Source organism: Daphnia magna, linkage group LG1 (genome assembly GCF_020631705.1).
Source record: "Daphnia magna isolate NIES linkage group LG1, ASM2063170v1.1, whole genome shotgun sequence".
Classification (NCBI taxonomy): Eukaryota; Metazoa; Arthropoda; class Branchiopoda; order Diplostraca; family Daphniidae; genus Daphnia; species Daphnia magna.
The window spans coordinates 14,774,016-14,801,117 of record NC_059182.1 but is presented as its reverse complement, the minus strand read 5'-3'; the positions used below and the strand labels follow the sequence as shown (position 1 = coordinate 14,801,117).

The window sequence follows — 27,102 nt, the reverse complement described above, 5'->3', positions numbered from 1 at the left end:
TCTCACGGTTAAACAGAATTACGAGGGAGGTGTCGGGATTTAAGATAATTACAGGAGCCGTTGCCTAACTTGGAAAAAAGAAAGAAAAAGATAAGCGCTGACCATTGGGCTCGATAAATCAGCTCGCCATTGTAGTTGACTCAAATAAGCACCGAAACCCGCGGCGAGATGTGGCATTTAGTATATAATCTTATATTATCGAATCAACAGGTAGGTAGGGGGATAGGGGTTTAGGTTAAAAGGCACGGCATAGGGAGGAGGGATCGCACGCCCGGGACGTTGGCACGCACCCCTCTCTATCGCTTCAGCTTTTATTGTTGAATATATGCCCATACAGACGAGAGCGAGAGAAAAAGATACTGTACATATGAATACCAATGGGTGTGTGTGTGTGTGCCTTTTAATACATATACTAAGGGAATTCCCATAGAGGAGGATACCAGAATTCAAGCGTGGGAACGGGACTGTTGAGGGCCTGCAGAGACGGGCGCTGAGCGAGCAGCGGACAGGACCGGCACCAGCTCATCATTCGTCAACATTTAAAAAAGAAAAGCCAAAACAAGAAAAACACCTCGAATGCAAAGGGATATCTATGCAACTTACGGCGATGTAAAAGCCTCGTGAGTCACGAAACACCCCCTCCTCCCGTGCATAATCAAGCCAGGTGGGGGGTAATACACCAAAAGCAATACTACCAAAACATCCCAATGGTACAGATTTCTTCGACGAGGTAGTAGACCAAACGCAATGGGGGGAATAAAAGTTAGAAAAACATCAACCACAATTTTTTTGTTTCTCCAACATCTGCATATTCGTCTAGTCTCTGCAAGATCCGGTTCTCGTAAAAATCCAAAAGAACAAAAAGAAAAAAGTCATTCAGGTATTCGAGTGAATGACGAAACAGATCGGTGTCTCGATGTGTGGGAAAAAAGATTCCCACGTCCACCATAACGCACTACATTCAAAACAACATTCTTTCCAACCTGAGTCTGTCGTACTGAACAACCCCAAACACAAGTTGTTGACTCGTCAATAAAAGAAAAAACAAACCAACAAAGTTTCGAGATGACAAGTGGGGTATCAATATAAATAGATGTGCACACAACATACACAGCAGGGTCAATATAAAAAAAAAAAAAAGTGCCATTCGTTGGCATGCCCGTACGGTACACAGCGGGTTCTCTACAAATGCAGTGGTCAGTTACCACTGATATCTACAGAGCTGGTCATTTCTGCACCATGAGGCGTGTAAAATATGAAAATAAGACAAGATAGGGGTGTACCAAGTAACTAGACCAAGTACGCAGCCGCAATATAGTTGTCCTTTGAATTATATTGAAGGGGGAGAATTTCGTAGGGTTTCGATTCCAACCGAGTCTACATAGATAAGAAACACATATTCTGACATCTCCATACAGTCCGGCACACAGAGTACTTGCATTTATGGTTTCTATCCTTCCATCCCCTGGTCATACACCTCTATTGCCTATCATTCAAGTCCAATCAAGTTTTGGGGGCTCCAGTTTTTTTTTTTTTTTTTTTGTGGATGTGAGAAAAAGTTCACACGCCATCTTTCTTTTTACAATTTCGATACAACCAACGGTAACTTTTACTGGGCTCAAACGAACTAGAAATAGAAAACGATTCAAAAAACGATGTTTTCCTTTCACGATTACAAAATGACAGTGTGATATTGATGGATAACCCCCTCAATTGTTCACGGTATCTCCCTACGCAACAATACTGGAGTGATGGGCAACACGAGATGTGGACTTACCCTTTTCTAGTGTGGTCGTGTCGAGATAAGCCATCATTACAAATGGCTGCCACCTTCCTCGGGAATGTTTTTCAATTTGGCCAACAGCTCAACGGATGGAAGAAAACGGCCATGAAGAAGCACCCACGCGGTTGTAAATGTGTCTCAGCCAAGCGGTGGTCGTCAAGCCGTTCCCGAAAAGAAGACAAATCAAATCTTGCACAAAAGTTTCGAAAAAAATGTCGGAATTGTCAGGGAAGCAATGGCCTATTTGTTTCACAAGTTCAATGTTCAAATGCCAGGAAAATTAGTAATGTAAGTTTTTGCACATGGAGAATTTCACTTGCACGTTTGGCTCCGTTTCGAGTAATGAACTAATGACTCACTTTTCCTTTGTTCTAGAAAAACGTCGAGACTACGTTTGCCAGTTTTGGTCGAAAGAGACAAAGGAAATTGTGATAAATTTTAAACAGATTGTGACAAATGTTCTACATTCAAAGTGAAACAGAAAAATAACACAGTTTTTTATTTGATGATGAAAACCTAAAAAAAAAAAATAAAAAGGGGAAATAAATGGAATGCCAACAGTGTTCCCACACTCCGTCGATCAAGAAAATGGATCATCTGATACAAATTGAAGAGTTTCTGCAGTACAAAGCAATTGGTGGGCCATATTTTTAAGTTCTTTAGCTTTTTTCTTTATTTTCTTCCTAAGATGTTGCTGGGTATATATTTTGGATACAATTGAACTTTGCAGCAGGACTTACGGCACGTAAGAAATAAGGAGGAAAAAAATTAGGAAAGCAACAACATTGTACTTTTTTCTCCCTTTTTTTGTACACTTTTTTGCCCCAGTTTTTTTTCCCGAATTCCATTAAATAGATCCCAAAGCCTTTGAATACGCATTGAAAATACCTGTATAAGAATGGGGTAGTTAAGAATACGAAAAAGAAAAAAACACGATGGGGGGCTATGATCTACAGTTCTTTAGAATTGTCGAGTTATTGTGTTGTGCTGCTTGTGTGTACGTTTTACCTGGTCCTCTAAAGAGGTTACAACATACACACACATCGTTTAAAAAAAGAAGAAGAAGAAAAAAAACAGGCTTAAATTGTATCGAATAAATACGGGTGGGGAGGGACAGAAAAGCATCGCCCAAGTTGTGTTTACAATGTTCCTTCTTCTTTTGCTCTTCTTCATCGTAATCCCAAGAAAATGGCCCAGTTTTCATGAGCTGGCCGTTCACTCGTACAGGATCAAGAACATGTGTGTTATGTAAGTAACTGGATGGATGTTCAAAGCATCAGGCTGTGAAATGGAGTTTTCTTGTGACATAAGAATACAACAAGATACTACGCAATGGGGTTAGAAAAGAGGGGAGAAAGGCTGTAGAGGCTCTTTGCGGGCAGATGATCACTCTGCTTCTTTCTTAATTGACCAACCGATAGCTTCCAGCTGAAGGGATTTTCAAACCCCCCTTAAAAAAAAAAAAAGAAATCGACAAAAGCAACAAACTAGATTTTTATTTGATGGATGCTCAAACTGTTCAATGCTTCATTTTCAGTTGCGAGAGAACGCCAAAGCTTTTTTACACGTTTGATGGGCAAGAGCCGGTAGAAAATTTTCTTTTTTTTTATGTTTTTGAAAAGGCTACACACACACAAAAAAAAAGATAACCATTTCCGAAAAAAACAAAACAACAACCTTTCATTCGATTTGAAGCCCTTGCATTTCGAATGTTCTTTATGACCCAGCGTTACGTCAAAAACACTCGGCCATATTACATTAAACAGCATTGATTTAAGACTTGTATCGGCTATTACAAGACAAAAAGGATACCCATTCGATTGCCCCATTTTTATTTTCGTCCGTTCCAACGTACGAAAGGTTACCGGAGGTGTGCAATAACGTTGGACGGAAAGGTGTGCAATAAGCGCAGTTATGTGTGTACAGCAATCCACATTTACACAAACCAATTTGAAAGAAAGGGGGTATACAATATTAGAAATAGGAATGTTTTTTTTTGTTATGGTTCTTAATAACTTTTGTTCCCTTCTTGTGGAACACTGAAAAAACAAAAAGGAAATAAGAGAAACCCCCCTAAAAAATATAGAAATTGGACGATCGCAAAATGATGTAATGTAACAAACATATATAGTTTGAAGGTTAACAAAAAAGGTAAAACGGCAGCTCAAGGGGGCAGCCTTGCCAGGTGTTGGAGCCGATCGATAGGGTTGCGTTTTTTAACCTCTTGTCGATGAGCCCCGCTCGCCATCATTCACTATATCCAATGTCAAAACGATGCAATAGATAGACCTGCACGCCAAAAAGGAAGCAATCGAACAGCTATGGCCATAACTTTTGCCTTTTCTATGATGAAAAAATAAAAAGAGTAAGAGGGTTCGAAAATAAATATCAGCCGATCAGGTTCCGATGGGTTTTTTTTCAACTGCTGGCAAGAGGAAGAGGCACTTTAATCAAGCCAAAAACTAAATTGCTGCACATTCCTGGACCGTTCCATGTGTAACTCCTGCCGACACAACTGTCTACATAACTCTTGACTCTCATCATCGATATATGAGCCCTCAAAAAGACGGGCCATTGGATCTTCTTTCCTTATCTTATATATTATAACCGCAAGGATTTTTCCATTACACCGCGGTTGGAAAAGATTGCCGGTGATTTGGGACGTCGTTAATTTCGCGCATTTAAATTTTCTTGGCATTGCATTCATGAACTCTTCTCTGTTCAGCATGGAAGGCAACGTATCCAAAGAACTTGTACCACTTTGACTGGGCCACCTAAATACATACACGGGCTATGAAGCAGTAGGAAAATGGGTCTGTAATTTGGGTCTACTTGCTTCTAGCGGAACATTATAGCGCTGGAAAGATGCCTTCGAAAATGAAATCGGACAGGATGAAAATAACTCGTTTAACTTCTTTTCACCCAGACGGATAGATTAATTCCGGCAGAGAGATCGCGCGCACGCGCGCTCTGAGGCGCAAAAAGGGCCAGCCCATCGGCGCAAAGCCACCTGCGGTGATCCATGGCGAGCGCATCACAAAACAAATGCTGGGAAATATTTGTTTAACTTATTCATTCATTTGTTATTTTGAATAGGGTCCGACGTTAAACGTTTACGTCCATCTCTTTTTCTTTATTCGTTTTCGTGTCTGTTTATAGAAGCGCATATGTAGAGAAATTGGATGACTCAACCGTGGCACGTATTAGCGTTCGATTTAAAAAAAAAAAATTCAGCCGAGGGGAATTTATGTATACATAACTGTTGAGTAACTTCTTCTTTTTCCTGGTTTCTGTTTGTTGTTGCCTCTCGCAACTGATACCTGATTCCATTGTCAGAGAAATGAGAGAGTTAATCGATCGCGAGGGAGGTCTCAAGGTGCAGCCCAACCGAAAGAAGCGCCGTCCGAACGGTGTGTAATTAAAAAGCAAAGAAAGAAAGGAGAAGGTGGGTGTATCCGACATCATATCAAAGTCTACGAGTACAGAGACAGATAGGTACATCCCACCGTTCAAGATTCTAAATTGTTTGAATCTATGAACGCATATTTCTTCTACCTCAATCGAGAAAAATGTCGAAGGGGCAATCGTGGGAAAAGAAAATGTATCCTATTCTAAAATCCAGTCTAGAATGCCACATACTGCACAAGCCCTACGATAGTGCAATACTGTCTAGTATATTTGTGCTGTACCGACGATTGTGCGTCACGGCGGTTGCAAGGCCGGCAAGGTTTGTTTTGAAGAACGTTTTAGTCTTGGTGGACATGTTTACAGTCAGCCGCTCACAACACACACACACAGTAGGATTTCTACTATATGTACGTGTGTGCACACAAACAACTTGTCAGCAGAAACATATCAAGAAGAAGTCGACTGGCGCGGTGCCTATAGAGAAAACAAGATGCAAGTCGAATTCAATTTGAACGGAATAAGATCTAAAAAAAAAGAGGTTCCAGCGCTTTAAGCCGTGAGGATATTTAGATATGTGTATGTACAAAACAAGTACGCGACCAGCCTTCATAGAAAGAAAAAGCCCATCATCCCGCCCTGGACCATGAGAAAAAAAAAAAGTAACCTTTGGTTGTTGTTTTTTTTTTATGGTGCATGACCCCTCTGCGCTCTTGTGTGTGTTGACCCATAGTGTCCTAAAAGATAACCGTAGCGTATATGGACAGATGTAGAAAAGGCACAGATAGATCTCACATCTTACCGTATCCTACAGCCTTACTGTATAAAGCCATAGCGGTCGACCACAATCTGTTATTTCTTACACGCTTTGATTTCGCTTTTCTCTCTTACATACATCTACAGGGAAAAGTGGACGGTCCCTTTTTTTAAAACTCTCGGCCGCAATGGGCACCGCCCCCGTTTTACGCGGCAGAGGGGGAAAAAACAAAAACAAGACCCACCTTAAAAAAAAAGGAAGAAGAAATATAGAAAGTTGTTGGTGTGTACTACACACACCAACAACAAAACATCAAACCCCAAAGAACTGGATATGGTATGATGCATCGTCTCGGTGGTTTTTATTCTGATTTCTTGTCGGCTTCCGTCTCCGCCGCCGCGCGCCTCTAAAACTTTCCCACCAACATTACGAAATCAAAACAAACGGATATTTTTAAATTCGTAATAATTCTTTTTTGTTTTATTTATCAATTTTCTTCCTTGCTCCATGAAGAAAGACGTAGCATTTCACAAATCAGAAAGAGCAGGACGTCAGAGACACACGAAAATTGTTTTTAAAAAGCAAATTTGAAAACATCGGAAAAAGGTTGTAACACATAAAGAGTCTGTACAATCTCAATTATTTCAACTCCTTTACGAGAATGAAAAGGTGGGTATGCTATGGGAATGTACAGCTGTATATGTCTCAAATTCAAATGTAAAGATAGTACAGTAATAGTGGTAGTAGTAGTCTCTTATGTAATAATAATTTCTAAAGGAGGTGATGATTGGACAAGAGAAAAAACATGGATCGACGAAGAGGAATCTTTTTTTTTTGTCTTTTTTTTCTTAACATGGCACTTGGCGAATTCGCCTGGGAAACAGATAAATTAAACGTTTAAAGAACACACACACAGACACACGTAAGGAATGCTCATTTTGGGATATCGTGTTTTAGATCTGAAGGAATCATTCAAATGGAGAAAATGAAAAGAGTATTTAGGGGTGGGGTGGAAGAGGCTGGAATAATCAATGCAGAGATCACTGGAGACCCGCATATCAAGAAAAGAAATTGAAGCTCAATCAAAATACTTGACTGGCGGCAACTCCATCGTTTTTCTCATATAACACAAATGACAGGTCTGTTTTGCTAGGCTGGGCAAACGTTATCGTCCACGGGAAAAAGGATGTGCGGAATGATGCGTATGGTCGTCCGGAAACGTACGTTATAGAATTTGAAATGTGTCTCTTCCTCAACGTCTCATGATGTCGTCGATGGAGAATCCCCCGCTCTTCTTCGGCAATTTGCTATCGACCATCGAATGGTGATGGTGCGGTGATAGTTTCCCTTCGTCCAGCGATGAGGAACAGACTCCGCTTTCCGCATCGGAAGTGACAGGCGAAGAGGCAGTGTCATCCTCAACATCGATGTCGATTTCATCGGTGCTATCAGCGGCGCTATCGTCGTCATCGACGCCCGGAACGCATGTCAACGTCACGTTGCCTTCGCTACCGACCGAATGGGTCATTATGTGACGGCGGAGATCGCAATTGCGACGGAAGACTTTCTTGCACGACGTGCACTCGTAAGGCTTGAGGTCGGTGTGCGTCAGCATGTGCGTCTTGAGATTGGAGCGCTGATTGAAGCTGCGAGCACAAACCGGGCACTTGTGCGGCGACTCTTCCAAGTGCAGAATACGGTGGACGGCCAGCGTTCGTGATTGGCAGAAACCCTTGCCGCAATCGGTGCATTTGAATGGCTTCTCTTTCGAGTGGATGTAACTGTCATAACAAGATAAAGGAATCCGTTAGTTTACGAGTCTTTGGCAAGTACTTTGACCAGCAAAACTGGTTTGGCAGTAGGAATGTTCAACAATAAAATGTAGAATTTTAGAAATTACCGGTGGTCACGGAGATGGTCTTGACGGCGGAAAGCCTTGCCGCAAATGTCGCAAGAGTAGGGCCGCTCATCCGTGTGAGTCCGTTCGTGAATGAGTAAATTGTAGGATTTGGTGAACTGGCGGTTGCAGAACTTGCAGATGAACTGCTTCTTGGGTCGGGAAGCACGGCCCGGTCCGCGGAAGAGACGCGGATCGTACTGCCCAGGATAGAAAGGCGGGAGATTGCCGGCGCGAAGCCAAGGGCCCATCAACAGCGGGATATTCTGAAGTCCGTAAGAGTTTTGAAGCCCGCGGAGAGCCGCTTGTTGTGCAGCCGAGGCATCCTGTTGCCCGTTGGAATTGGGAGCCTGTGCCGAATTGCCGTTACCCTCTTGATGTTTGGCGTTCTTGGCTGCGTGAGCGGCCAATTGAGCCAAGTCGATACGCGATTGCAGGCCTTGGAGCATAGCAGCAGCTTCGAGCATGGCTTGCGGATTGTGATGAGGTGGCAGGAAGGCCTGTTGACGGCCTGGCTGAGGAGGGGCAACAGGTCCGTCTTTGGAACTGAACGAGTCACAAGGAGCAGGTCGTTTCTTCATGGAGTAATCACGAGCCAAATCAGACTCGACCGAAGGAGAACGGGCTGAATTGTTAGCTTCCGTCGGCGAACCGGCAGGCACGGAAGGAGCCATGTTGTTGGCCGGAGACGATGAAGTAGCAGCCTGTTCCGAAGAACGGTTAGGTGGGCAAGCGACCGGTCGGAAAGCCGACGGCTCTCGCATGTTCATGCCGTACTGATGGACGGCCAAGTGGGACATACCGGCCGGCAATGGCATATTAGCCAATCCGGGGATACCGAAAGGCAGGAAAAATGGGAACGACTTGGCGGCGGCTTCCATGGCTCTGCTCGTTGCGGCGGAAGGCGATAGACGATGGCCGGTTGGGCTGGTTTGCTGTTCAAAGTTGAAGCTGTGCTTGCTCAACTCGGAAGAAGTGGGCGTGTGCGGTGGAGTCAATAGAGGCGTAGCCACATCACATGCGGCAGCAAAACCTGATTAAAATTTTGCCTATTAATAAACGCTCTTCGATGTGCTGTTCTTTTTCTTGATGATGATTTTCTTTAAAAAAAGATGATGTTGCTTACCTGCTGCCTTGCAATAATGAGAGTTGGATGAGTCCACTGACGGACGCTGGTGTGAGTGAAGTCCGCTGTCCATCGGCAAAAACAACGAAACGTTTGGGAGTTTTGTTTTGGCACTTGGCTCGGATTGTCGATTCGAAATCGAAAAATGCAGGCAGAATTCACAAAAAGAGTTGAACTGCGGAGGACGTAGAACACACAAGGATCGTATACACTTTGCAATGAAGCAAACGCACTTGCGTCGGGAGTGGTTGAACGAAGAATTGAAAAGTTCTCTCTCAACAACTCGAAAAACTGCAAGAGTTTTGAAGTAGACAAGAGAAAAACAAAAAACAAGAGGCGAGAAATAGAAGATTTTGGGAGCGAGTGGAGGAGGCCACTGTTAAAAGCGGAGGTGAGCCGCTTTCTGAACTGATCCGCTCGGGAGCTGGAGGTAGTCATAGAGAAAAACTTTGGCCGGTGGGGGTTGTGCCTTGTGCTCTACCACCAGCGGCGGGGATGGAACCTTTTCCCCCTTCCTCTTTTTCAGTATACCTTCCCTTTTTTTTCCGTCGTGTTGTGTTGGCTGCCGTTCGCAGCGACCGACAAGCGTCTGGCTCGCCTATTGGCTGCCACCCTATCAGGTGGGAGGGATGAGGGAGCTCTCAAGCCACTGGAGAACCAGATAGAAGCAGCCTTCCGCTAGCTGCCGCCACCGATAGACAGCCACCACCGAAAAACAACTCCGAAAAGGGCATTCACGACGAGTGAAAGAAAAACGATGGGGCAAAAAAAAAAAGGGCCCACCTCGTTCACACACACACACAGATGGCAACAGCTAAACAACATGAGCGCTGCCAGCAGTCCCGAACACACGCAAGCACGCACGAAAGCCATGGACCAATCTCCTTTTATTCTTTTCACATCCACCTCCTTCGTCCGGACAAAAGATCGTTCTTTTGTTTGCCTCCTTGTTGCTTTGAAGGAAATCAAAAATCGCTCAAACATTTTCGACTTTATTTTTCACAAAGACAATCGTTTTGAGCGTGCCGACGAACGCAGGAAATGTGACACGATTTTTGTCCAAAAGGCACGTAGTCAACTTGAGATGAGTGTCAGAGATAAGATACGTCACTTGGGCTTGTCATCGTGAATCGTCTGTTGTTACACTGTAGGTAAAGGTATTGTCTATAGCGATGGACGTGAAGTTGTGATGAAACTTGACGATTGCCAACAAAAGGACGCATTTGATTTCAATCGATATATTCGACGTGGGAGTTGTTGTTACATCATTAGGCGCATATAAACAGATGATGAAGAAAAGAGATGATCACATAAAGAGAAATGTGATTGAACGCAGATGAAAACATGCGTCGGTTCATGCATATCAGATAAGCCGCGCCCACTTGTTTTCGGGATTCTGTATATACAGCGATGCGGGGATTTCTCATATCGGCCGATAAAATAAATAGGGTATTTGATTTAAAAAAAAAAAAAAACGAGTCAAACAGAAACAGAATCTGATTTGAGGTCCTTTAGTTTTTGACTTTGAAGTTTCTTTTTTATGTACAAGATTGGAAACAGGGACCTCTTTTGTCTGCTGCCGTAGCGCAGTTTTTGTTGTATGTGTGCCTATATCAAATGGAAATAAGGAGAGAGCCCATCATCCAGACAAGAAAAGAATAAAGAAAGAGAGAACAAACCATCTCGTTTTCCATAAAACACAAAGGTTTTTTTTTTTTTTTCTTTTTTTAACCTTCTCTCGGCTGTGTGATGTTTAAACCCCGAGTCCTACACCGAAATAGAGGACTGTGAAGCACCGAGACCCCCCACTACCGCCTTCTTTTGCTTCTACTCAGTTTTAGGTTCCCCTTTCACGTCTCCTCCCCCGCTCTTTTAACAAACCATTATATACAATCCCCCCCTTTTTTTTTTGAGGGGCCCAAAAAAAGAAATAAGAGAAAAAGAAAATTCTCTTATTTTACTTAAAAAACAGAGAATATAGGGACACACACACACGACAAAAGAGGAGATTGGTGTTGGAAACAAGTAAAAGTAACATACTGTGTGGATTGTATATGTTAAAAGAGAAGCGCCCGAACTGCCGAAATGCAATTGTCCATCAAATCGACCGAAAAGAACGCCAGAACGAACGAAAAAGAGCGGGGGGGAAAATGGACGGATCGTTTTCAAAATGGGGAGAGAAAAAAAACTCCCCTCCATCAGCTTAAAGGCAATTAGATTGAAGCAGTCAACAGGGCCGTGTGTGTGCTCGACCTATTATGCGGACGCGATGTTATATATATACGTATATTTACACATCCATCAAACAGCAGGTTGAAACAGGAAGGGCGTTAGTTGATGGACAACATCCGCGCTAACCACTTCTTTCAACACAAAATCCCGGCACGAGTTTTCGTTGTTTGCTTTCCGTTTTTGAAAAATGTCTTTTTTTGTCTTCCGAGTTCGTGAAGGTTCAGAACAAAACAAAAGTCAAACAAAAATCACCTAACCGGACGGTGTATATTCTTTTCTCTTTTGGAATGCGCTGACGTCACTGATGGAGGCGTGCGTTGGAAATCGTGCAATCAAATAGCATGCGCCACAGAAGACGAGAGAGAGCTCTCTAGTTTCGTTCACGGCGCCATACCAGAAGGAGACGATAGAGAAAAAAAATATATATATGGTAGATAATGTTGACTAAAAATTATTTAAAAAATAAAAATATGAAAACGCCAGAGAGTCTTCCTGTTTCCGTTCAAGACGAGAGCAAACAAGAGAAACTGGCGCTATTTTCTCAACTGTAAAATGCAACGAAACGCAATCACCTTTACGACATTGTCTGAAAATTGTCGTTTTGGAAAACGAGCGAACAGATCCCTTTTTCTTCGAGTTCTCTTTGAAGTGAGTTGACATCCACACCATCACAGCAAACGACAACAAAACGGCATAACAAAGTCACGCATAGATGTACAGGAATTCCATCATGTCGACGAGATTTAGCTGCGCATCATCTGATCAACGGAATCAAACGATGCGCCTTTTCAATTTTCGAAAAAGGAATGACGTGGGCAGAAGAAAACTGTATATACGTGACTGCACTGTCACAAAGTCTATAGACATGTTTGTTTATCTGAAATGTTGAGACTCGGGAAATCTTCGCAGTTCACTTGTTTTTTTCTCTTCTCGTCGGTAATTCTATTGTATATACCTTTTCCTTTACAAAGAAGATACGCGACGACCCCACATTTTATCCGGATGTATAAAGACAATCTCGGTATGTACATCAATATGCCTGGCAGCGTTTGTTTTTGTATAAGCTGTGGACGAAGGTTATATACGAAAACTCGAGGATCACCTTGTTCCTTTTTCCTTTCAATTGTCAATTTCACAAGTCGCATAAGAATGTTCTTAACTTAGGAATACATAAGGCTTGAAATCGTTATAGTCGCTTTGAGTTAGCGGTGTACGTGGGAGTTCTTCTTTACGACAGGTGATCTATTGAAACAGTCAGGTAATCACCGTGTTTCTTCGCTGTGGCTCTCTCTGTATAAAACTACTAACTATAATAACCTTTTATTTTTTTTCGGTGCTCAGTACAGGAGGAGTCGTACATGTCGGCTTGTTAGAAAGGGTCGGGCGGCATCATCGACAGAAACCGGTCCACTTACAACACGAAGAACTTGAAGCTATTCGGCGATTGTTGACACGAGAGATAGGGCACTTTGCAGCGTGCGAGGTTGTGCTCTCTTTTTTTGTTCTTCTCCTCCTACACTCATTTTTCTTCCTCCTCCTACATCACCTCCTCGATTCGGTTCTGCTTGTGAGAAAGAACTAGGGGGGAGGTGTCACCTTTGCCTGAGCAAACACCTCGACCTGCAAACGCTTCTTTTTTTCTGCCCTCCTTTTGTCTTATAGTCTAGGACATTTTTCGTTTGATGGTGTTGGACGTTCTTGACGAAACCGCTTGGCCCCATCAGCCACCATTTGGCCTCCTCCTACTCTCTCACTTTGGGAGAGAATCTTATTAAAGAAGATTTTTTAACTCGAACCCATCGATGTACAATAAATAGCACTCGGACACTCCACCCCTTTTTCGCGTTTAAAAAGGCAATGGCCGCTGTGAAATTATTTTGTAATGGGAGATCAGCAGTTTGACGACCCCTTCGTAAAAGTTCGTTAGGGAAATTTCAAAAAATCGAAGGCAGTAGCTGAATTTTTTTAACGAATTCGACTTTGAAGGAATGTTTCGCTCTCTGCAGTCCTGGAGCAAAAAGGATCATTTGCCTCCGTAAGGTGTAGATTTGTGTTGAGCTGTTGATGATGAATGGGGATATCGGTAACGCATAAATGCAGGGGCGAATGAAGAAGCCGCTACTACTTAGCATATCAGTGGAGGGTTAGACTCTGTTTTTTCAAATTTTATTTGTTGGTCCATCCTCGTTTTCAACTGTGATGCTCCAGCAAAACAGAAACAACACACAATACACACAAACAGACCATAAGGGTTCAATGACTCAATTAAATATGCATAATTTATTTTTTTAAACCAAAGAAAAATAAAGCGCTGCTCTTCTCAACATAAGCTACACCATGAAGTTGGCGGCTCCTGCAGCCGCTCATTTATGTGAGAATTTTCTTCCTACTTGTAAAGGTTTGAGGCATATAGTTTTGTACATGTTAAACAGTTGCCCCCCTATCCTTCATTCTCAGCTTGATATTCATTAAATCTCTCGTATTTGTCTCACCATTTTTTTGCACCGAAAAGTTCCAGTCAATTTGCTTCTCTTAACAATCCAACGGCAACCGATCGAAATGTCCAATTAACCGAACAAATTCTTTCAATAGGACATTGGAGTCAGCGCACGTTAGCTCGCCTTCATTAAATTGGGTAATGAGGTTTTCTCTTTGCGCTTGTGCCAACTTGGCACAGACGGTGTCTTGCTTCCATGCAACCGATGCTACCAAAGGCAGACGAATTATTGAGGGAGTGGCGACGGTCGATTGTCGGTTTCGATTCCTACTGCGCCTTCAGTCTGCACACAAAAGTACTTGCATACATAACTATAACGGCTTGCATTCAATAGATACACTCCCCCTTTTTTTTCTTATTCAGTTGCGCGCGTTCATTTAGAAAGAAGGAAACAAAAAAAAAGTGCTCATTATTTAAAACAAGAGGAAAACATACGCAGTGGAGGCGTGTATCGAGGCAAAATGGAGCTGCCAATCTCTTCTGTACTACCCAAAAAGGTAGAAATGTAGGTGTTTCGTAACGCCCACGGATGCGCGCATATCAGCAAGACCTTTTTTCCTTTTCACCTTTTGGAAGAAAAAACAACATCGAAGCGAGAATTTTCCTTAGCCGCCGCATAGATTAAGGCAAAAGAAAAGAATAAAAAGCTTTGAAAAAAATGCGCACTTCTCCATTGCGCATACACGGGCGCGCTCATTTAGGCGAGACTAAGAGAAGACTTTCCCAAATCTAATTTCGTGGCATTATGTCTGCTCTTCTTGCGCTTGTTATGTTCGGCTTCTCTTTTGTTTTTTTCCTATCCGTGTATTGTGAATATACAGCGCAGAAATGCACGACCAGAGTTCCCCCGACTGATTGGAATCGACGCTAGAAGGCGAGGTTTCTCCGTTACTAAATAGTCTAGTTAATATACGGCTAATGGGAGCGAGAAACGTGACCTTTTTCACATTAGACTTTCCCAACTGCAAAAGGTAAATTTGAGGAATATCAGCAATCGACCACACAAGTCCTTTTGCGGTTAAAGCTCAGCACGGCTGATATAGTAGATGATATTGACATACACTTTACCATCAAATGTATACAACAAGACACACAGAGGAAAGGAGAGTTCGTTGTTGACAGAGGACCGATGGGGGAAAGAAAAAACAAACTCTCTCATTTTCATCTTTTTTTTTCTTCTTCTTTTTCTCGAAATCCCAAAAGAACACAGCAACGGAGAAAAAACAATGAGCGAAAGAGGGAGAAGAACGGTGTGGTTGTATCGAATGTGTACAAATAAATACACATTGAAACCGTTCATGCCTACATACACACACAAAGCCACAACGAGCGACCTTTCTATTATTAATATTGTCTTCTCTTCCTTTTTTCTTTTTTAAAACCAACATGTGCACAGGTGGGGGTCTGCTCTCTTAACCTGATCGAGTCAATTTTCCCTTCTCTCTTCAACTTTTCTCTTGTTTCCTTGACCGAGTGGGGAGATCGATATACAAACGATGGAGAGACGGTACACATTTGATCCATCTCGAGAGAGTTGAACATATCCCTCTTCATTTTTAACTTTTTTTAGCTACCGGTATATATGGCGGCCGCTACACTTTGTGTGTCCAAAGAGGTGAACAATATTCACTCATAGAAAGAAGGGGGGTATATCTTTGTTTGAGCAAAGTCATCAGCAGAGCAGCTAGTTATATTTGAAAGTTTTTTTTTTTTTGAAATGCTGTCGAATGGAGAGAGAGAGAACAAAAATGAGGTCAAAAGGCAAAATATTTCTCGTCTCCGTAAAAAGTGGGCAGTACCGAACCTTTCAATTTATAAATCCTTAAAGCTTCATTCCTCCTCCCACAGGTCCCAACTGCATCGTTTGTGGCTCTAGTCATCAAAATTGGCAGCCACACAAGCAGCAAAAACGTTACGGCCAACCAAGAAAAAACATGCAAACTTCAACGATAGATAGTCTATACTTGCAAGGATTTGTTTTCCTTTAAAAGGCTATAGAAATATCGTTTCTTTTGGGCTACTCGATTCCTGATATTCTCTCATGGCAGTTAAGCATATGAACTTCATAAACTGTCAGATCATAAATGTAGAGAAAGGGAAAAAAATGTGCCAACCGCCTCTATGGGAAAAACAGTTGTAATAACAATAAAAATTCGAACCGCTCCCCCTTGTACGTACAAACAGATCCTCCGTTTATTTTATTTCGGAAAACTAAAGTAAAAAAAAAAAATTACAGAGAGAGAAAACAACCTCCCCTGAAATACCAACGAGAGAAAAATCATTAATTAGTTAGATGAGTTTTTTGGAACCTATCACGGTAGCTGCCGGTTTTTCATCTTCGAGCACAAAGAGAAACAAGAGGGGAACCCAAAACGAAACCTTTTACGTAGGAAATCCTCTACATACCTTTTCTTTTTTTAAATATATTTTTCTTCTCCCAAAATTTCTGGTGGTTCTCTCTAATGATCTGGGAACACCTACGCTTTTTTTTGAACCGATGGCGTTGATCGGACCCAATGAAGGGTTAATTATTTTCGACCGTCCAATGATGAAAATCGGTCCATTTAGGCTGGCCCTCAGCTCTTTATTCTCCTCTGACTTTTGGTCTCTCGATGTATTCACGTTTCTTCTTTCCTTCTAATATTCCTTCTTTTGGTTCCCATAGCCAGCAGTTTAGGAGGCCTGGGAAATTGTCCAAACGAAGCGCGTTCCATTTTAAACGCTTCGTGCTAAGCAATCGTTCCAGATGGATTGAATCGGTTCCCATACTCGTGTAATGCGCGCGTATAATAGTACGTGTCTACACAACTGTTGCCGTGCAGCGTCTTGTTAACCTCCAACGAAATGAGATCGCGCATCTTTCCTTGATCAATGAGGAAACGGACAGAACAAACACGCTCGAGCGGAATGATCCGGCAGATGGCTGGACAACAATCTGACCGGCGTATAACAAATAACTTCATGATGAAAGCTGGACGTCTTCATATAGATGGACGACATTCAAATGGATGTAGAATAGACAACATTGTCGCGATTGAGGAAAAAGTGGGTTGGAATTATTGACTGCCTTTATATCGATTCTTCTCCTTTCGCATTCATTCCACTCATCCCTTTTTTTTCTTTCTGCTTTCTGACTGGACTGGACTGGACTGATGAATATGATAATAGGTGCCGAAAAAGTCTTGTTTGGTCGGCACATCAGGCTTTGCAATTTTTTTAAGAATTCAGAATAAAGAAACCGACACCTATTGTGATCTTATAGTCATTTGAAGAAAAGTCGGCCAGTTCATCGTTTTCAGTGCTGGGCACATTGTGTCAATTGTTAGCAGCCGAATTGAGCCGAAAGGGCGCACACTGTTCCATCTATGGACTTGTATAGTTCACGCTTAACATACTACCCTTTCTATATGTGAGAGTGGAAGAGAAAAGACTTTTGGTGCCCAGTGAAAAGACTCTGGAGTCACTCTACCTTGTGTCCAGTGTATACACACAGAGTGGAGAGCGTACAATGCGACGAAACACACTCCCCCGCAAAGCCGACAACCCGCCACTTTTGTGTACCGAATAGTTCGGAGGAAAGAAAAAAAGAAACGAATAAGAAATAACTGACTGATATCTTACAATGACCATAGAAGAACGATAAAAGCGCCTTCTGTACGATGATATTGTTGTTTGAGAATGGCCATTTTTGCGTGGGAGAAAGGCCAACAAGAGGGGGCCGTGTTGATTTGTTGAGTGCGGACTAGTATACAGCGTCTCCTCATTGTTGTTATCAATGCGCATAGGTCAATGTTTCACGGGACTTGTGAATGAAAGCTCGATCCATTGGCGACACATAGAGTGGTCAATAGTTCAATACACTCTGTGTTCAGTCGAATAGAATACGCTTTCTTTTATCTGTGACATGTACAAGTGGTCATTCACCTATACATGAGCATATAACGCTATTTTTTTTCGTTGTTGTGCACAAATCGGCACATTCTGCTCTATAGGTCGATATAGTATCTATTGATTCCGGATACAATAAAAATAATACAAGGCCCACATCCACACCATTTGACTGCAATGGAGACATTGAGAATCAAATCAAAGTTGTTTTTTTTTCTTCTTCTCCGACTGGGCTATATAGACTTTCTGTTATTTTTTCTTTTACAATAGCACATAGCTCGTGTGCAACTATTTCGCTGTTTTTTTAAGAGCCCACTATTCATTGTTATTGACCTGATCGCAACTTCCCATTCAATAAAACGATTGACTTTCACCTGAAAAAAATATAATGTTTTGTACATTTTTCACCGTTTTGTTTTTTTGGCGACTATCCAATACTGCACACCATTGCGAAGTCGAGCCATTCAAAGAAATATAAAACCATTAAACAAGATTGCGACCCTCATCCCTACCAACAAAAAAAAAACAACAAGCGATAAAAAATCCAGGAACGTTCCGAGGGCACGCGCTTTAAGCCCAAAGACACACAGAGTTCCAGCATCAAAGCGTAAGAGAAGTTGACCTAAATGAGTTTTTTTTTTTGTAGAGCGAAAAAAAAAGGGAAGAAATAATGGCCGATATAGTCGGGGTGTACTGGGCTATAGTAATGGGTGTCACAGAGACAGCGGATAGTCACCTTTCATAGTTGTTTCTCATTGCTATTTTTTTCGGCTGTATTCATCTTTTTTGTGTGTGTGTGTGTGCAGAATATAAGCAGAAGGAGGGGGGCAGGCAAAAAGGAGCCTATTGGTCACAGTCGATTAAAATAAAAGGTGAGAGACACAGAAAGATATGTCATCTGTCTGCTGGTCGAGACTCCTCTAGTCCCTTTTAGTAGGCATTTTAGATTCAGGTGCGCCCGGCGCCCCGTTGCTGTCGGTTAGTACGGCCAGTTTTGTTGTATACATTCGAGCCAATGCAAAATCAAAGAATCTCTGAAAAATAAAAAAATACGAACCCGGACTACAAGGTGGAGAAAGACAGAGTATGGCAGGCATTCAGAAGCCATAAAGGAGCTGAAGAATGGGTTCCACAATGGGCTATTATAGTTGAACGCGGTTTTTTTGATGAAGTGTGTCCCCCCTTGTGTCGCCGTCACCGAGAGCTAAAGGATTCCGACATCGGGAAATAACACGCTGAAAACTGTGCTCTATCGAACAATAGGGCACAATGTGATAATAAGAAATAATGGAAAAGAGGGGAGGGTTGACTGCAAAGTCAATTCCATCAGACAACAAAAGAAGAAGAATTGAAAAAGAAAAAAATCCTTTTTTTTTCTTCTCTCTTCGATTTGTCTTTTCTTCTTTTTTTTCCTGTCTGAAAAATTTTGATACGATGCGATACGTTCCCACTACGCACAAGAGACGATTGAACCGTGACCTGTGCCCACCCTTTAATTTTTTTTTTCCTTACATGGCCTCAAGTCGTTGCGATTTCTTTTTTCTCGATCGATTCGGCACACATCAAATGAAAGAAGAAGGAAAAATTGGTGCGCATAGATTTCGCCATATCGTCGCAACGCCAGTGCAAAAAGGCCAGCCGAAACAATCAAACCATTTCGGGTTTGAAAACCTTATATTGCTGTTTCTTCTTCTAACAGGACAAAAACAGCCGTCTCTTGTTTTTCTTCGCATTTACAATATGCAACCGAATCGCACCCTTGTTCTGCTTTGATGTGGCGGCCGACCCCAACTCAAACAGACGTGCAAACTGCACACCGCGCGGCTGGCCGTTTCTCCCCCCCATTTCGCCGCCAGTGCAAAACGTCTCCAGCCCTCTTTTCGGTGGATTTTATTAGTTGTTCAGCAAGCGAAAAAAATTAATAAAATCCCTTCAAAAAGCAACGGTTAAAGACGCTCCTATACTATAGATTTATTTCGCTATATATATGAGGTAGCTATATAAGAGCACGGGCGCCGAATCGAACGGGCTACTGTGCCGCATCGTAAACTTGTTTTCGTATATTCCGATTTTATTTGATGTGCTAAAACAGCATCGAATTTATTATTATTTTTTTGCTCTTCAATTTCGAGGAGAGCCTGACGCTTGACCTCTGCAGCGCCACACGGCACTTGTTTTCAAGACCAACATCAGCAGAGGAAAACGTCTAGTGTGAACAAGTCTAATGCCCTTTTCACTTGGCCTAACCCATCCACGGGGGGCTCATGGAATCACCTCTTGTAATCTTGTAGACATTCTTTCCTTGTCAACAAAAAAATAAAAGTGAAATCAATGCATTCGAGAGGGGGGTAGAAATGAAAACTTTGGAAGAAGAAGAATAGCCAATTGTAGGTCTTTTGTACCTTTTGCAGTTCTCTCTCGCATGCAGAAGAAACAAGCGCGGTGTCTGCAACAGTGGAGACATTGAAAGGCAAGAATATAAAGGAGCGTAGGAGGGCACAACTGGTCTCCAAACAATACAAGACTGTAGAAGGAGAAATGGACAAGAGATAAAAGGGACTATCATCACCGAAGAAACAACAAGTTTTGGAATAAATAAAATGCGAGGAATACTGGAGACACTTTTTAAAATGTTGAAATGATAACCAAATAAAAAAAAAAATCTAGCAGACAACTAATCATAACTTCCCGTTGTTCGCAGATTTTATTTTATTTTCGTCTGTCAGTTCACGACTCGTTGCGGATCTCACGTTCATTTCTTGTTTATCGCGTGTGTCGTTCTAACCCTATATAGCTTTCGTCATGGAACGATAAGATCGCGTGACGTGGGACGCTTTTTCCCTTCGAATCCATGTAAACACACTCGTATTTTTCCTGAATCCTTCTACATAAATAGTCGGATTTTTTGTTGTTATGTAGTCAGGGGGGTCACGGAAGATCCAATAAGAGAGTCGATATTATGTTTTCATATTTTTACGAGTCTTTGATTCGTGTGGGAAAAAGTCAAAACGATTGGGCCAGTAGTTGGAACAAAACCTGAAGATGTGTGAAAGATTTTGGAAGTATCGACTAAGCAAGGAAGCCGTAAACGGTCAAGGATTGATTGGATAACGGCCTCTGTGTACGAGGGACTTTTGTTGCCATCGTGCGTCTCGACCAAAATCCATCGTCCCATAAGTTTATTGTTTAAACTTTGATTTTTTTTTGTTTTTCGGGTGAGATAGTTTTCCGCTATCCGTTTAACTCTGTGTATATACGTTCGTCCCGTGCCCTATGGAGCTAGACGTCATAAATTTCAGCCCAGCTCTCGCCCCCCCTTCTCTTCCTTGGGTCTCGCCGCATCTCGTTTTTTTTTTATATTTTTACTCGCCCATTTTTTTTTTCGAATGTCCAACACTTGACACACCGCGAAGCAATCTCTTGTATACATCTCGGCAGCAGCTTTGTTTTTATGTAAAAAAAAAAAAAACTGTAAACATTTATATGACATTGTGTTTCCCTTTTTTTTTTAAGGAGCCGCCCGCACATCTTCGGTTGCACACACAATCATCGCCCCATAGTGCCCCCTTTTTTGTGTGTGTGTGTGTTGTTTACTGTTTTTGTTTTCATGTCCGTTTCGCTTCGAAACTTTGACTGAATCTAATCGGAATAGAGCTGCCGCGTTTTAACCCAGAACGAAGCTAAACATGACACCATTGGCCTTAACTCTGCACTTTGCTCCGTCGGTTAGCAACAAGAACTTTGATACATTAAATGGAAAATAGAAAATCAAAACGTTTTACTCATTAATTTAGTTTCAAATGTTTAAGTAAATGCAACGCGGTTGTCCTTTCTTGGATTCGAAAAACTCCGCCCTAAAAAAAAAAAAGGTGAAAACACGTATGTAGTTACATCACCTGTTGGCTAGATGGCGTTGTTGTTGCCAGGAATCACAGGTGAGAGAACACCGAAAAGAAAAAAGATTTTAAAGACGTAAGAGGAAGGAGGAACCCAACGAACGACTTCCACGTCATCCGATAGTTGGAGTTGGGAGTCGGTAAAAGATCTAAAGACCTATCATAAGCACGGCCAGGATATGAGTCACCCCTTCAACAAAAAAACTATTTCCTATTACATTTTATAGCCACGTAACAAGAAACGAAACACGTGTGGTAAAAAGGTTTTTGTATTTTTTATTTTAGAAAATCATGACAAACATCCTGTTTCGTGGATTTGTCCGGTCCCGACTAACGTACATGTGCAGGATTTACAAAGAAATTCGGTGCTGTGTGATGTTTCGCACCATTCAGCCAGAGATATTTGGGCCTTTGTCTAATAACCTTTCGGTTTCATCCGTTTCGTAAGTTCGTGAGTCACAAGTCACAATAATAAGCCCAGCCGAAAGACGATCGTCACAATCGTCGCTGTTGTCACGACAGAAAAACCTTTCCTTCGTGCAAACAACTCGAGAAAAGTCGGCCGAAGAAAAGAATTTTCTAGACGGGCGAAGAAAATGAAAAAAAAAAAAAAAATTTATTATTATTTGTCTTCTACCGATAGTTTTGGCGGCGTGTGCTTCACGACAGTGAAAAAGAGAAGAACGTCTGACTCGTCATTGTCACTCTTTTGATTGGCCATCGTCTAAAATGCCACAAAAGTGTGTACCTCTTTACCTGTCATTAACTCTCTGCAAGTACGTGCTTTCTATACTAAACGGCATTGTGCACAGTAGAGAAATAAAAGAAGAAACAAACAAAGCCGGGCAGCCGATAAGCCACGTATTGTTATTTGTGTGTCTTCGGCAGCTTTGGAAAAAAACAAACGGCAGTTTGTCGTAAGATAAAATGCCGCCTGCGATGGAGAGAGCAACTAGCGTATCAAGTATAAATTTTGACGAACGAGACAACAACAATTTTTGTAATAACTTCTTTTTTGTTTCTTCACGATCCGTAAATTGTGAATAGTTTATATAGTTGAAGGAAAACGCCCACGCACGAAAGATGGCCGGCGTTTTATTTATTTTTTTGGCGTCCACTTTTCTCGATGCGCAGACGGGGCCGAATGTAAGAGGGAGGCTGGTGATGATAATCGGCGTGAGATCATGCAGACACAGCGGTGCGGCGCGTCCGCATCTCTTATACGACCAGAAACGGTTAGTTGTTTTAACCAGCGCCATTAAATGGCGCGGGCTTCTATCTTTTTTTGGCGCTGTGTCAAAGCGGGCGGGGTTCTTTTTGCTCCTGCAGAGCTTCCGATTCTAAAAGGAGGAGGAAAAAAAAAGTGCGTTCCATCATCCAGCAGCTGCGCTAACGTCGCCTACTAGTCGTAGACGCCATACTATTAGGATTTTTATCGAAAAATGGGTGTTGAAAGCAGCTAAAGAAATAAAAAGCTTCCGTCGTTTTTGTTTTTGAATCTTTTCTTTTACGTTTGATTTTTTTTGTTGTGCGTTTTTGAGGAAAATGCGGACCTGGGCGCAGGTTTTTGAGTTGCGCACGGAACGAAACCGTAGTGAATCGATATCTAGAAAACACCCTATTTTTGAAGGCAATTATGCGTGGGTTTCGTTGTCCTTATTGGCAAATTACGAAGAGGAAAAAGGAGGATCTCATTTGAATGATTCGATCTTTGTTTTTCGATGGTTTTCTTTTAAAGAAAGGTTTATGTTTCTTACTGTGTCTGGCCATTAATTCTCTTGTTTTTAGTGTCGTATCAAGTGTCTTTTGAGCTGCGATTATCTGCATCGATTCGTCGGAATGGGAAGCAACAACAAGGCCAGATTTTTATTTTTCGAATAAGGAAAGAAAACGATCGCCTAAATGGGAAACCCGGCGAAAGAGACGGTCAAAAAACCGCGGGACCAACGAGCCCCAAAGTAGATATTAAATACATAATGTAAAGAGATATACGAGTCAGAGAGTTTAAGACCTTAGTGGCTATATAGAAATGGGAGGAGGAGCCCATTATGGCCGATGAGGTCACTCGCTCTCATCATCATTAACAGCAGCAGCATCACGGCCCTTCATTAGAGACCTATATCGACTTGGCGCCTCTCGCCTAACGGGTTATAACACGCAAAAGAAAGGAAACAGGTATACAAAAAAAAAAAAAAAAAAAAGGGAGAGGCTAATTCAGCGAAAAGAAAAAGTCTCGTATCAGTTCATTATGCAAGTTTTCCTCTTCCGTGAGTTGTCTTATGCTCGATTTGGGATGTCCAAAGACATACACGCAACAAGAATACAGCAATCTGCTACATACGCAACAATCTTCCAGGTATTGTGTGTACGATATTTTTGGAAAGATGAGGAAATAAGAATAGAAATGCGCCACTATGCGATAGCGATTCACATCAAAACAAATCGTTAGTGTGTAATATAAGTTTCTTTTTTCTTTTTAAGTTATACATATTTTGCCCCGTTTATTTTCTGTGTGTAAAGATCGGAAAACCCCGACGGGCTTTGTAGATCGACGATGGCGATGATGATGATGGAGCCGTGCCCGTATTTTTGTGTGTTGCCTTTCGGCTGCGATAATCCTTTCGGGACTGGGCATTAGCATCGATGAACCATTCGAATATAATCAACACTACAATGGCTAAGGCACGTATCATGAATTTCACCTATTCAAAAATTATGGATGTGTTTCTCTTTTTTTTCTTCTTCTTCTTCTTCTCTCCCAGTTTCAAAAAGGATCGACTATACAATCACGCCGTTTTTCTTCTCATTGCCGCACACAACGGGATTCTTCAAAACCTTTTCTCCCCAATTGTGTGATGGCGCATTGAAAACAAAAACAAAATCGAATCGAAAGGAATAACGTTTGCTTGTTCTTTTGGTTTCAAAATTTCCTTGTGAATTATTATCACGGTTAAAGTTGTTTTCGGGAATATATTCGACACGTCTATAACAGTCGACGCTGTAACGCTATTGTTTCTCTGTGGGAGAGAAATGATAAACGCGAACGATTTTCTAATTCGGAACAATTCCTTCTTTTCTTCGCCCTGGCCATTTCCATGGTGATGAGCGTTCACGGGGCGAGATGACGGCCTCGTGACTTTGCTGGCCTTTATTTTATTCAAGGTTTATCCCACCGTATATACAAGGTGGTGAGAAACTAGAGGGGGAAAAAAAAAAAAAAAATCTGTTGTTGATATTTGCGTATAGATCGGCAGTCCGCAGTTGACAGCAAATCATCAACTCTGCGTGCAATACTCACGTACCGCCCATCACCACCGCCAGGTGTATAGGAACAAGCGGCGAAGACTCGCCTTTCTTTCCTCCATCCGTCCAATTTCGAACGTTGGACGCCTCGACGTCTGGGCTAATAAATATTCCTCGGATACAAATTAAATACGCCAAAATGGCCCGTGTTTTCTTATGTTTTATTTCCCAATAGTTTTCCAGTCAGAAACTTTGTCAAGATTTTTGCTGCTTGTTTTTTTTTTTTCAGTTGTCCCCGTGACGTGGCCATTGTTTCATTTTGTCAACTCCACGTCCAACGTAGACACAAGGATACACACACAAAAATAAAAGAAGATCCCCCCTTTTTTTTTCAAGTTTTCGGCCGTCTCTCCCTTCTCTTTCGAGTTCCATTCAGTTTGTCACTGTCCGTAGGGCTGCCGATCTGGAATCAAGAATAATGACGAGGTCTCCTAGGCAACAGGCCAACAACTGAAGAGGAAAAAAAAAGAAGAGACACACACATACACGACTTGTTGCCCATTGTTGCATATAGAGACGGACAGGAATGAGAGAAGGTAAAAAAAAAAAAAGACGGAAAACTGTTCCTCCTTGGCGTATAGATCAGCTTTACGGATTACGTGGATGCTGTAGCAGCAGCAGAAGGAAAATATAAAAGAATAGACGCAATAAAGGGAAAAATAAAAATATTTCAAAAGGAAAGATGAATATCGTCCGAAAAAAGAAGAGAAGAATGAACGCAAGCAGAGGGAGAGAGAGAGAGAAGAGCAATGTAGGTGGAAAATGTCCTATACCACGAAAGAAGAAGAAGAGCCTGAGGAATTCGGCGCGATCCCGCAGTGCACACACGTTTCGGTTGTTGGTGTGCCCGGCGGGCAGATCTTGCGGCTCATCTCTACTTTTTTTTTTTTTTAAATCTTTTTAAAATGTTGTTTCGAAGTCGGGACTGATGAATTCAGAAAGCCCATCTGGCAGTATGGAGCATCGACAACGACAAGACAAAACGAACAATTTTTTGTGTGTGACTTTTTTTGGAATCAACTGACGGTCTGGCCGTTCGCCTGCTGCCAAATTCAGAGATTCTCGTTGACAGACGCACCAAAACGAGAAAAGTATTTTTTTGTTTTGTTTTATTTAGTTTCTTTTATTCTGCCTGCTGCTTGTTTACAATCTTATCCTAAACAGGTTCTAATTAGCAAAGACTAGCAACGAACAACCATCTGAAAAAAAAAACATTTCAGTTCGAACATGGTAACTGCTGGTTACTATCCGGGTCCCACTTAACAATCGAATCCATGTCTGAGTGCAGAGCTGGTATCCGGTCCATCTATCTATCACTAATTCCCTTGAAAAAAAACATTATTCAGTAGCAACAGAGAGGCGCCCGTCTATATGTATACACACCAAAACTCGTTACATATGGAGTGTTGAGTGTGTTGGCTCATTTCTCCACGAATCGATTGAATATGTATGAAACAACTCATTTGGCGCTGACGAAAATCAAAAACACGAAAGGAATTACAGAAATGTTGTATAGAGAAATAGATGGACTGCGAAAATAAATCGATACATATATAATTACGATCTCCGTGCAACTGGATAAGTACTAATACAATTGTTGGCATCGGACATCAGTCAAGACCAAAAAAAAAAGATAATTGGAAGCTGGACCACCAACAGATTTCAAAATGTACACGAAAGTTGATTAGCCGCAATTAACCCAGTCGTTTCTGATGGGAATTTGAATCGAAACTATAAGTGCCGCCCAATCAGAGATGATTAACGTCCAACGAGAGCAAGAAAAAAGAAGGGCATCAACAGCTGCTGCGTTATAATTTCAGTTATAGCACCTTCGGATCAAGGGTAATTCGTCCAGCCCCAGGTATACACACATACGTATATGCATCATTTAAATATATGGTAATGATTCTTTGAAAACATCGGCATAATTCAAATAGAGAGCCGGCAAGTGTTGTGAGCAGACGAAATTATCGGCACCGCTAAGAAGTTTTCATTGTGGGTCGTCACACAGACAAAAAGCTGGAGGGGATCCTTTGATCTGTATATATATGTATATGTTTCTATATAACGCTGGTGCAAATGAGCCCAACTCGATTCGATCAGCTTCGGCCCTCTTTTCATTGGCTGCACAAATGATGCTATAAAAACTGGAACTTGGTTGAGAAAAAAAAAATAGATGTAGAAGATTGCGGCATTCACAGGTCGATCAGTTACACTCGTAAAAATAGAAAATCTATTGATCGGTTGGACGAGTTTTGGCTTTCTTTTTCGTAGAGGTTTCACTCAAAAGGTAAACGAGTTGGTCGTTTTATTGGTGG

The 27,102-nt window shown here is 41.9% G+C and overlaps 1 protein-coding gene and 2 long non-coding RNA genes across 4 annotated transcripts in view; 1 reads left to right on the top strand and 2 right to left on the bottom strand.

Moving 5' to 3' along the window:
- The window catches only part of LOC116928923, a 55,836-nt gene extending 53,692 nt beyond the window's left edge, over positions 1 to 2,144 (bottom strand). For both annotated transcript variants that reach the window (XR_004397439.2, XR_004397438.2), the window contains exon 1: positions 1,778 to 2,144. This is a non-coding gene — a long non-coding RNA (uncharacterized LOC116928923). The remainder of the gene's footprint in view (positions 1 to 1,777) is intronic.
- A 4,249-nt stretch (positions 2,145 to 6,393) lies between these two features.
- Positions 6,394 to 9,344, bottom strand: LOC116928852 (protein bowel). Its single transcript, XM_032935992.2, has 3 exons — positions 8,969 to 9,344; positions 7,846 to 8,875; positions 6,394 to 7,726 (listed from the first exon to the last, which is right to left on the bottom strand). Exons 1-3 carry the CDS (start codon positions 9,039 to 9,041, stop codon positions 7,198 to 7,200), a joined length of 1,632 nt encoding a protein of 543 aa, XP_032791883.2. The 5' UTR covers positions 9,042 to 9,344; the 3' UTR covers positions 6,394 to 7,197.
- A 12,289-nt stretch (positions 9,345 to 21,633) lies between these two features.
- Positions 21,634 to 26,345, top strand: LOC116928875. Its single transcript, XR_006642715.1, has 4 exons — positions 21,634 to 22,445; positions 22,529 to 24,669; positions 24,728 to 25,875; positions 25,949 to 26,345. It is a non-coding gene; the product is annotated as an uncharacterized LOC116928875 (long non-coding RNA).
- The last annotated feature ends 757 nt before the right edge of the window (positions 26,346 to 27,102 follow it).

Coding starts and splice junctions, on each gene's coding strand:
- LOC116928852 (XM_032935992.2), bottom strand. CDS start 9,041: ATGGACAGCGGACTTCACTCACACCAGCGTCCGTCAGTGGACTCATCC. Junction 8,876..8,968: donor TCATTATTGCAAGGCAGCAG/GTAAGCAACATC, acceptor AATTTTAATCAG/GTTTTGCTGCCGCATGTGAT. Junction 7,727..7,845: donor GACCATCTCCGTGACCACCG/GTAATTTCTAAA, acceptor TTGTTATGACAG/TTACATCCACTCGAAAGAGA.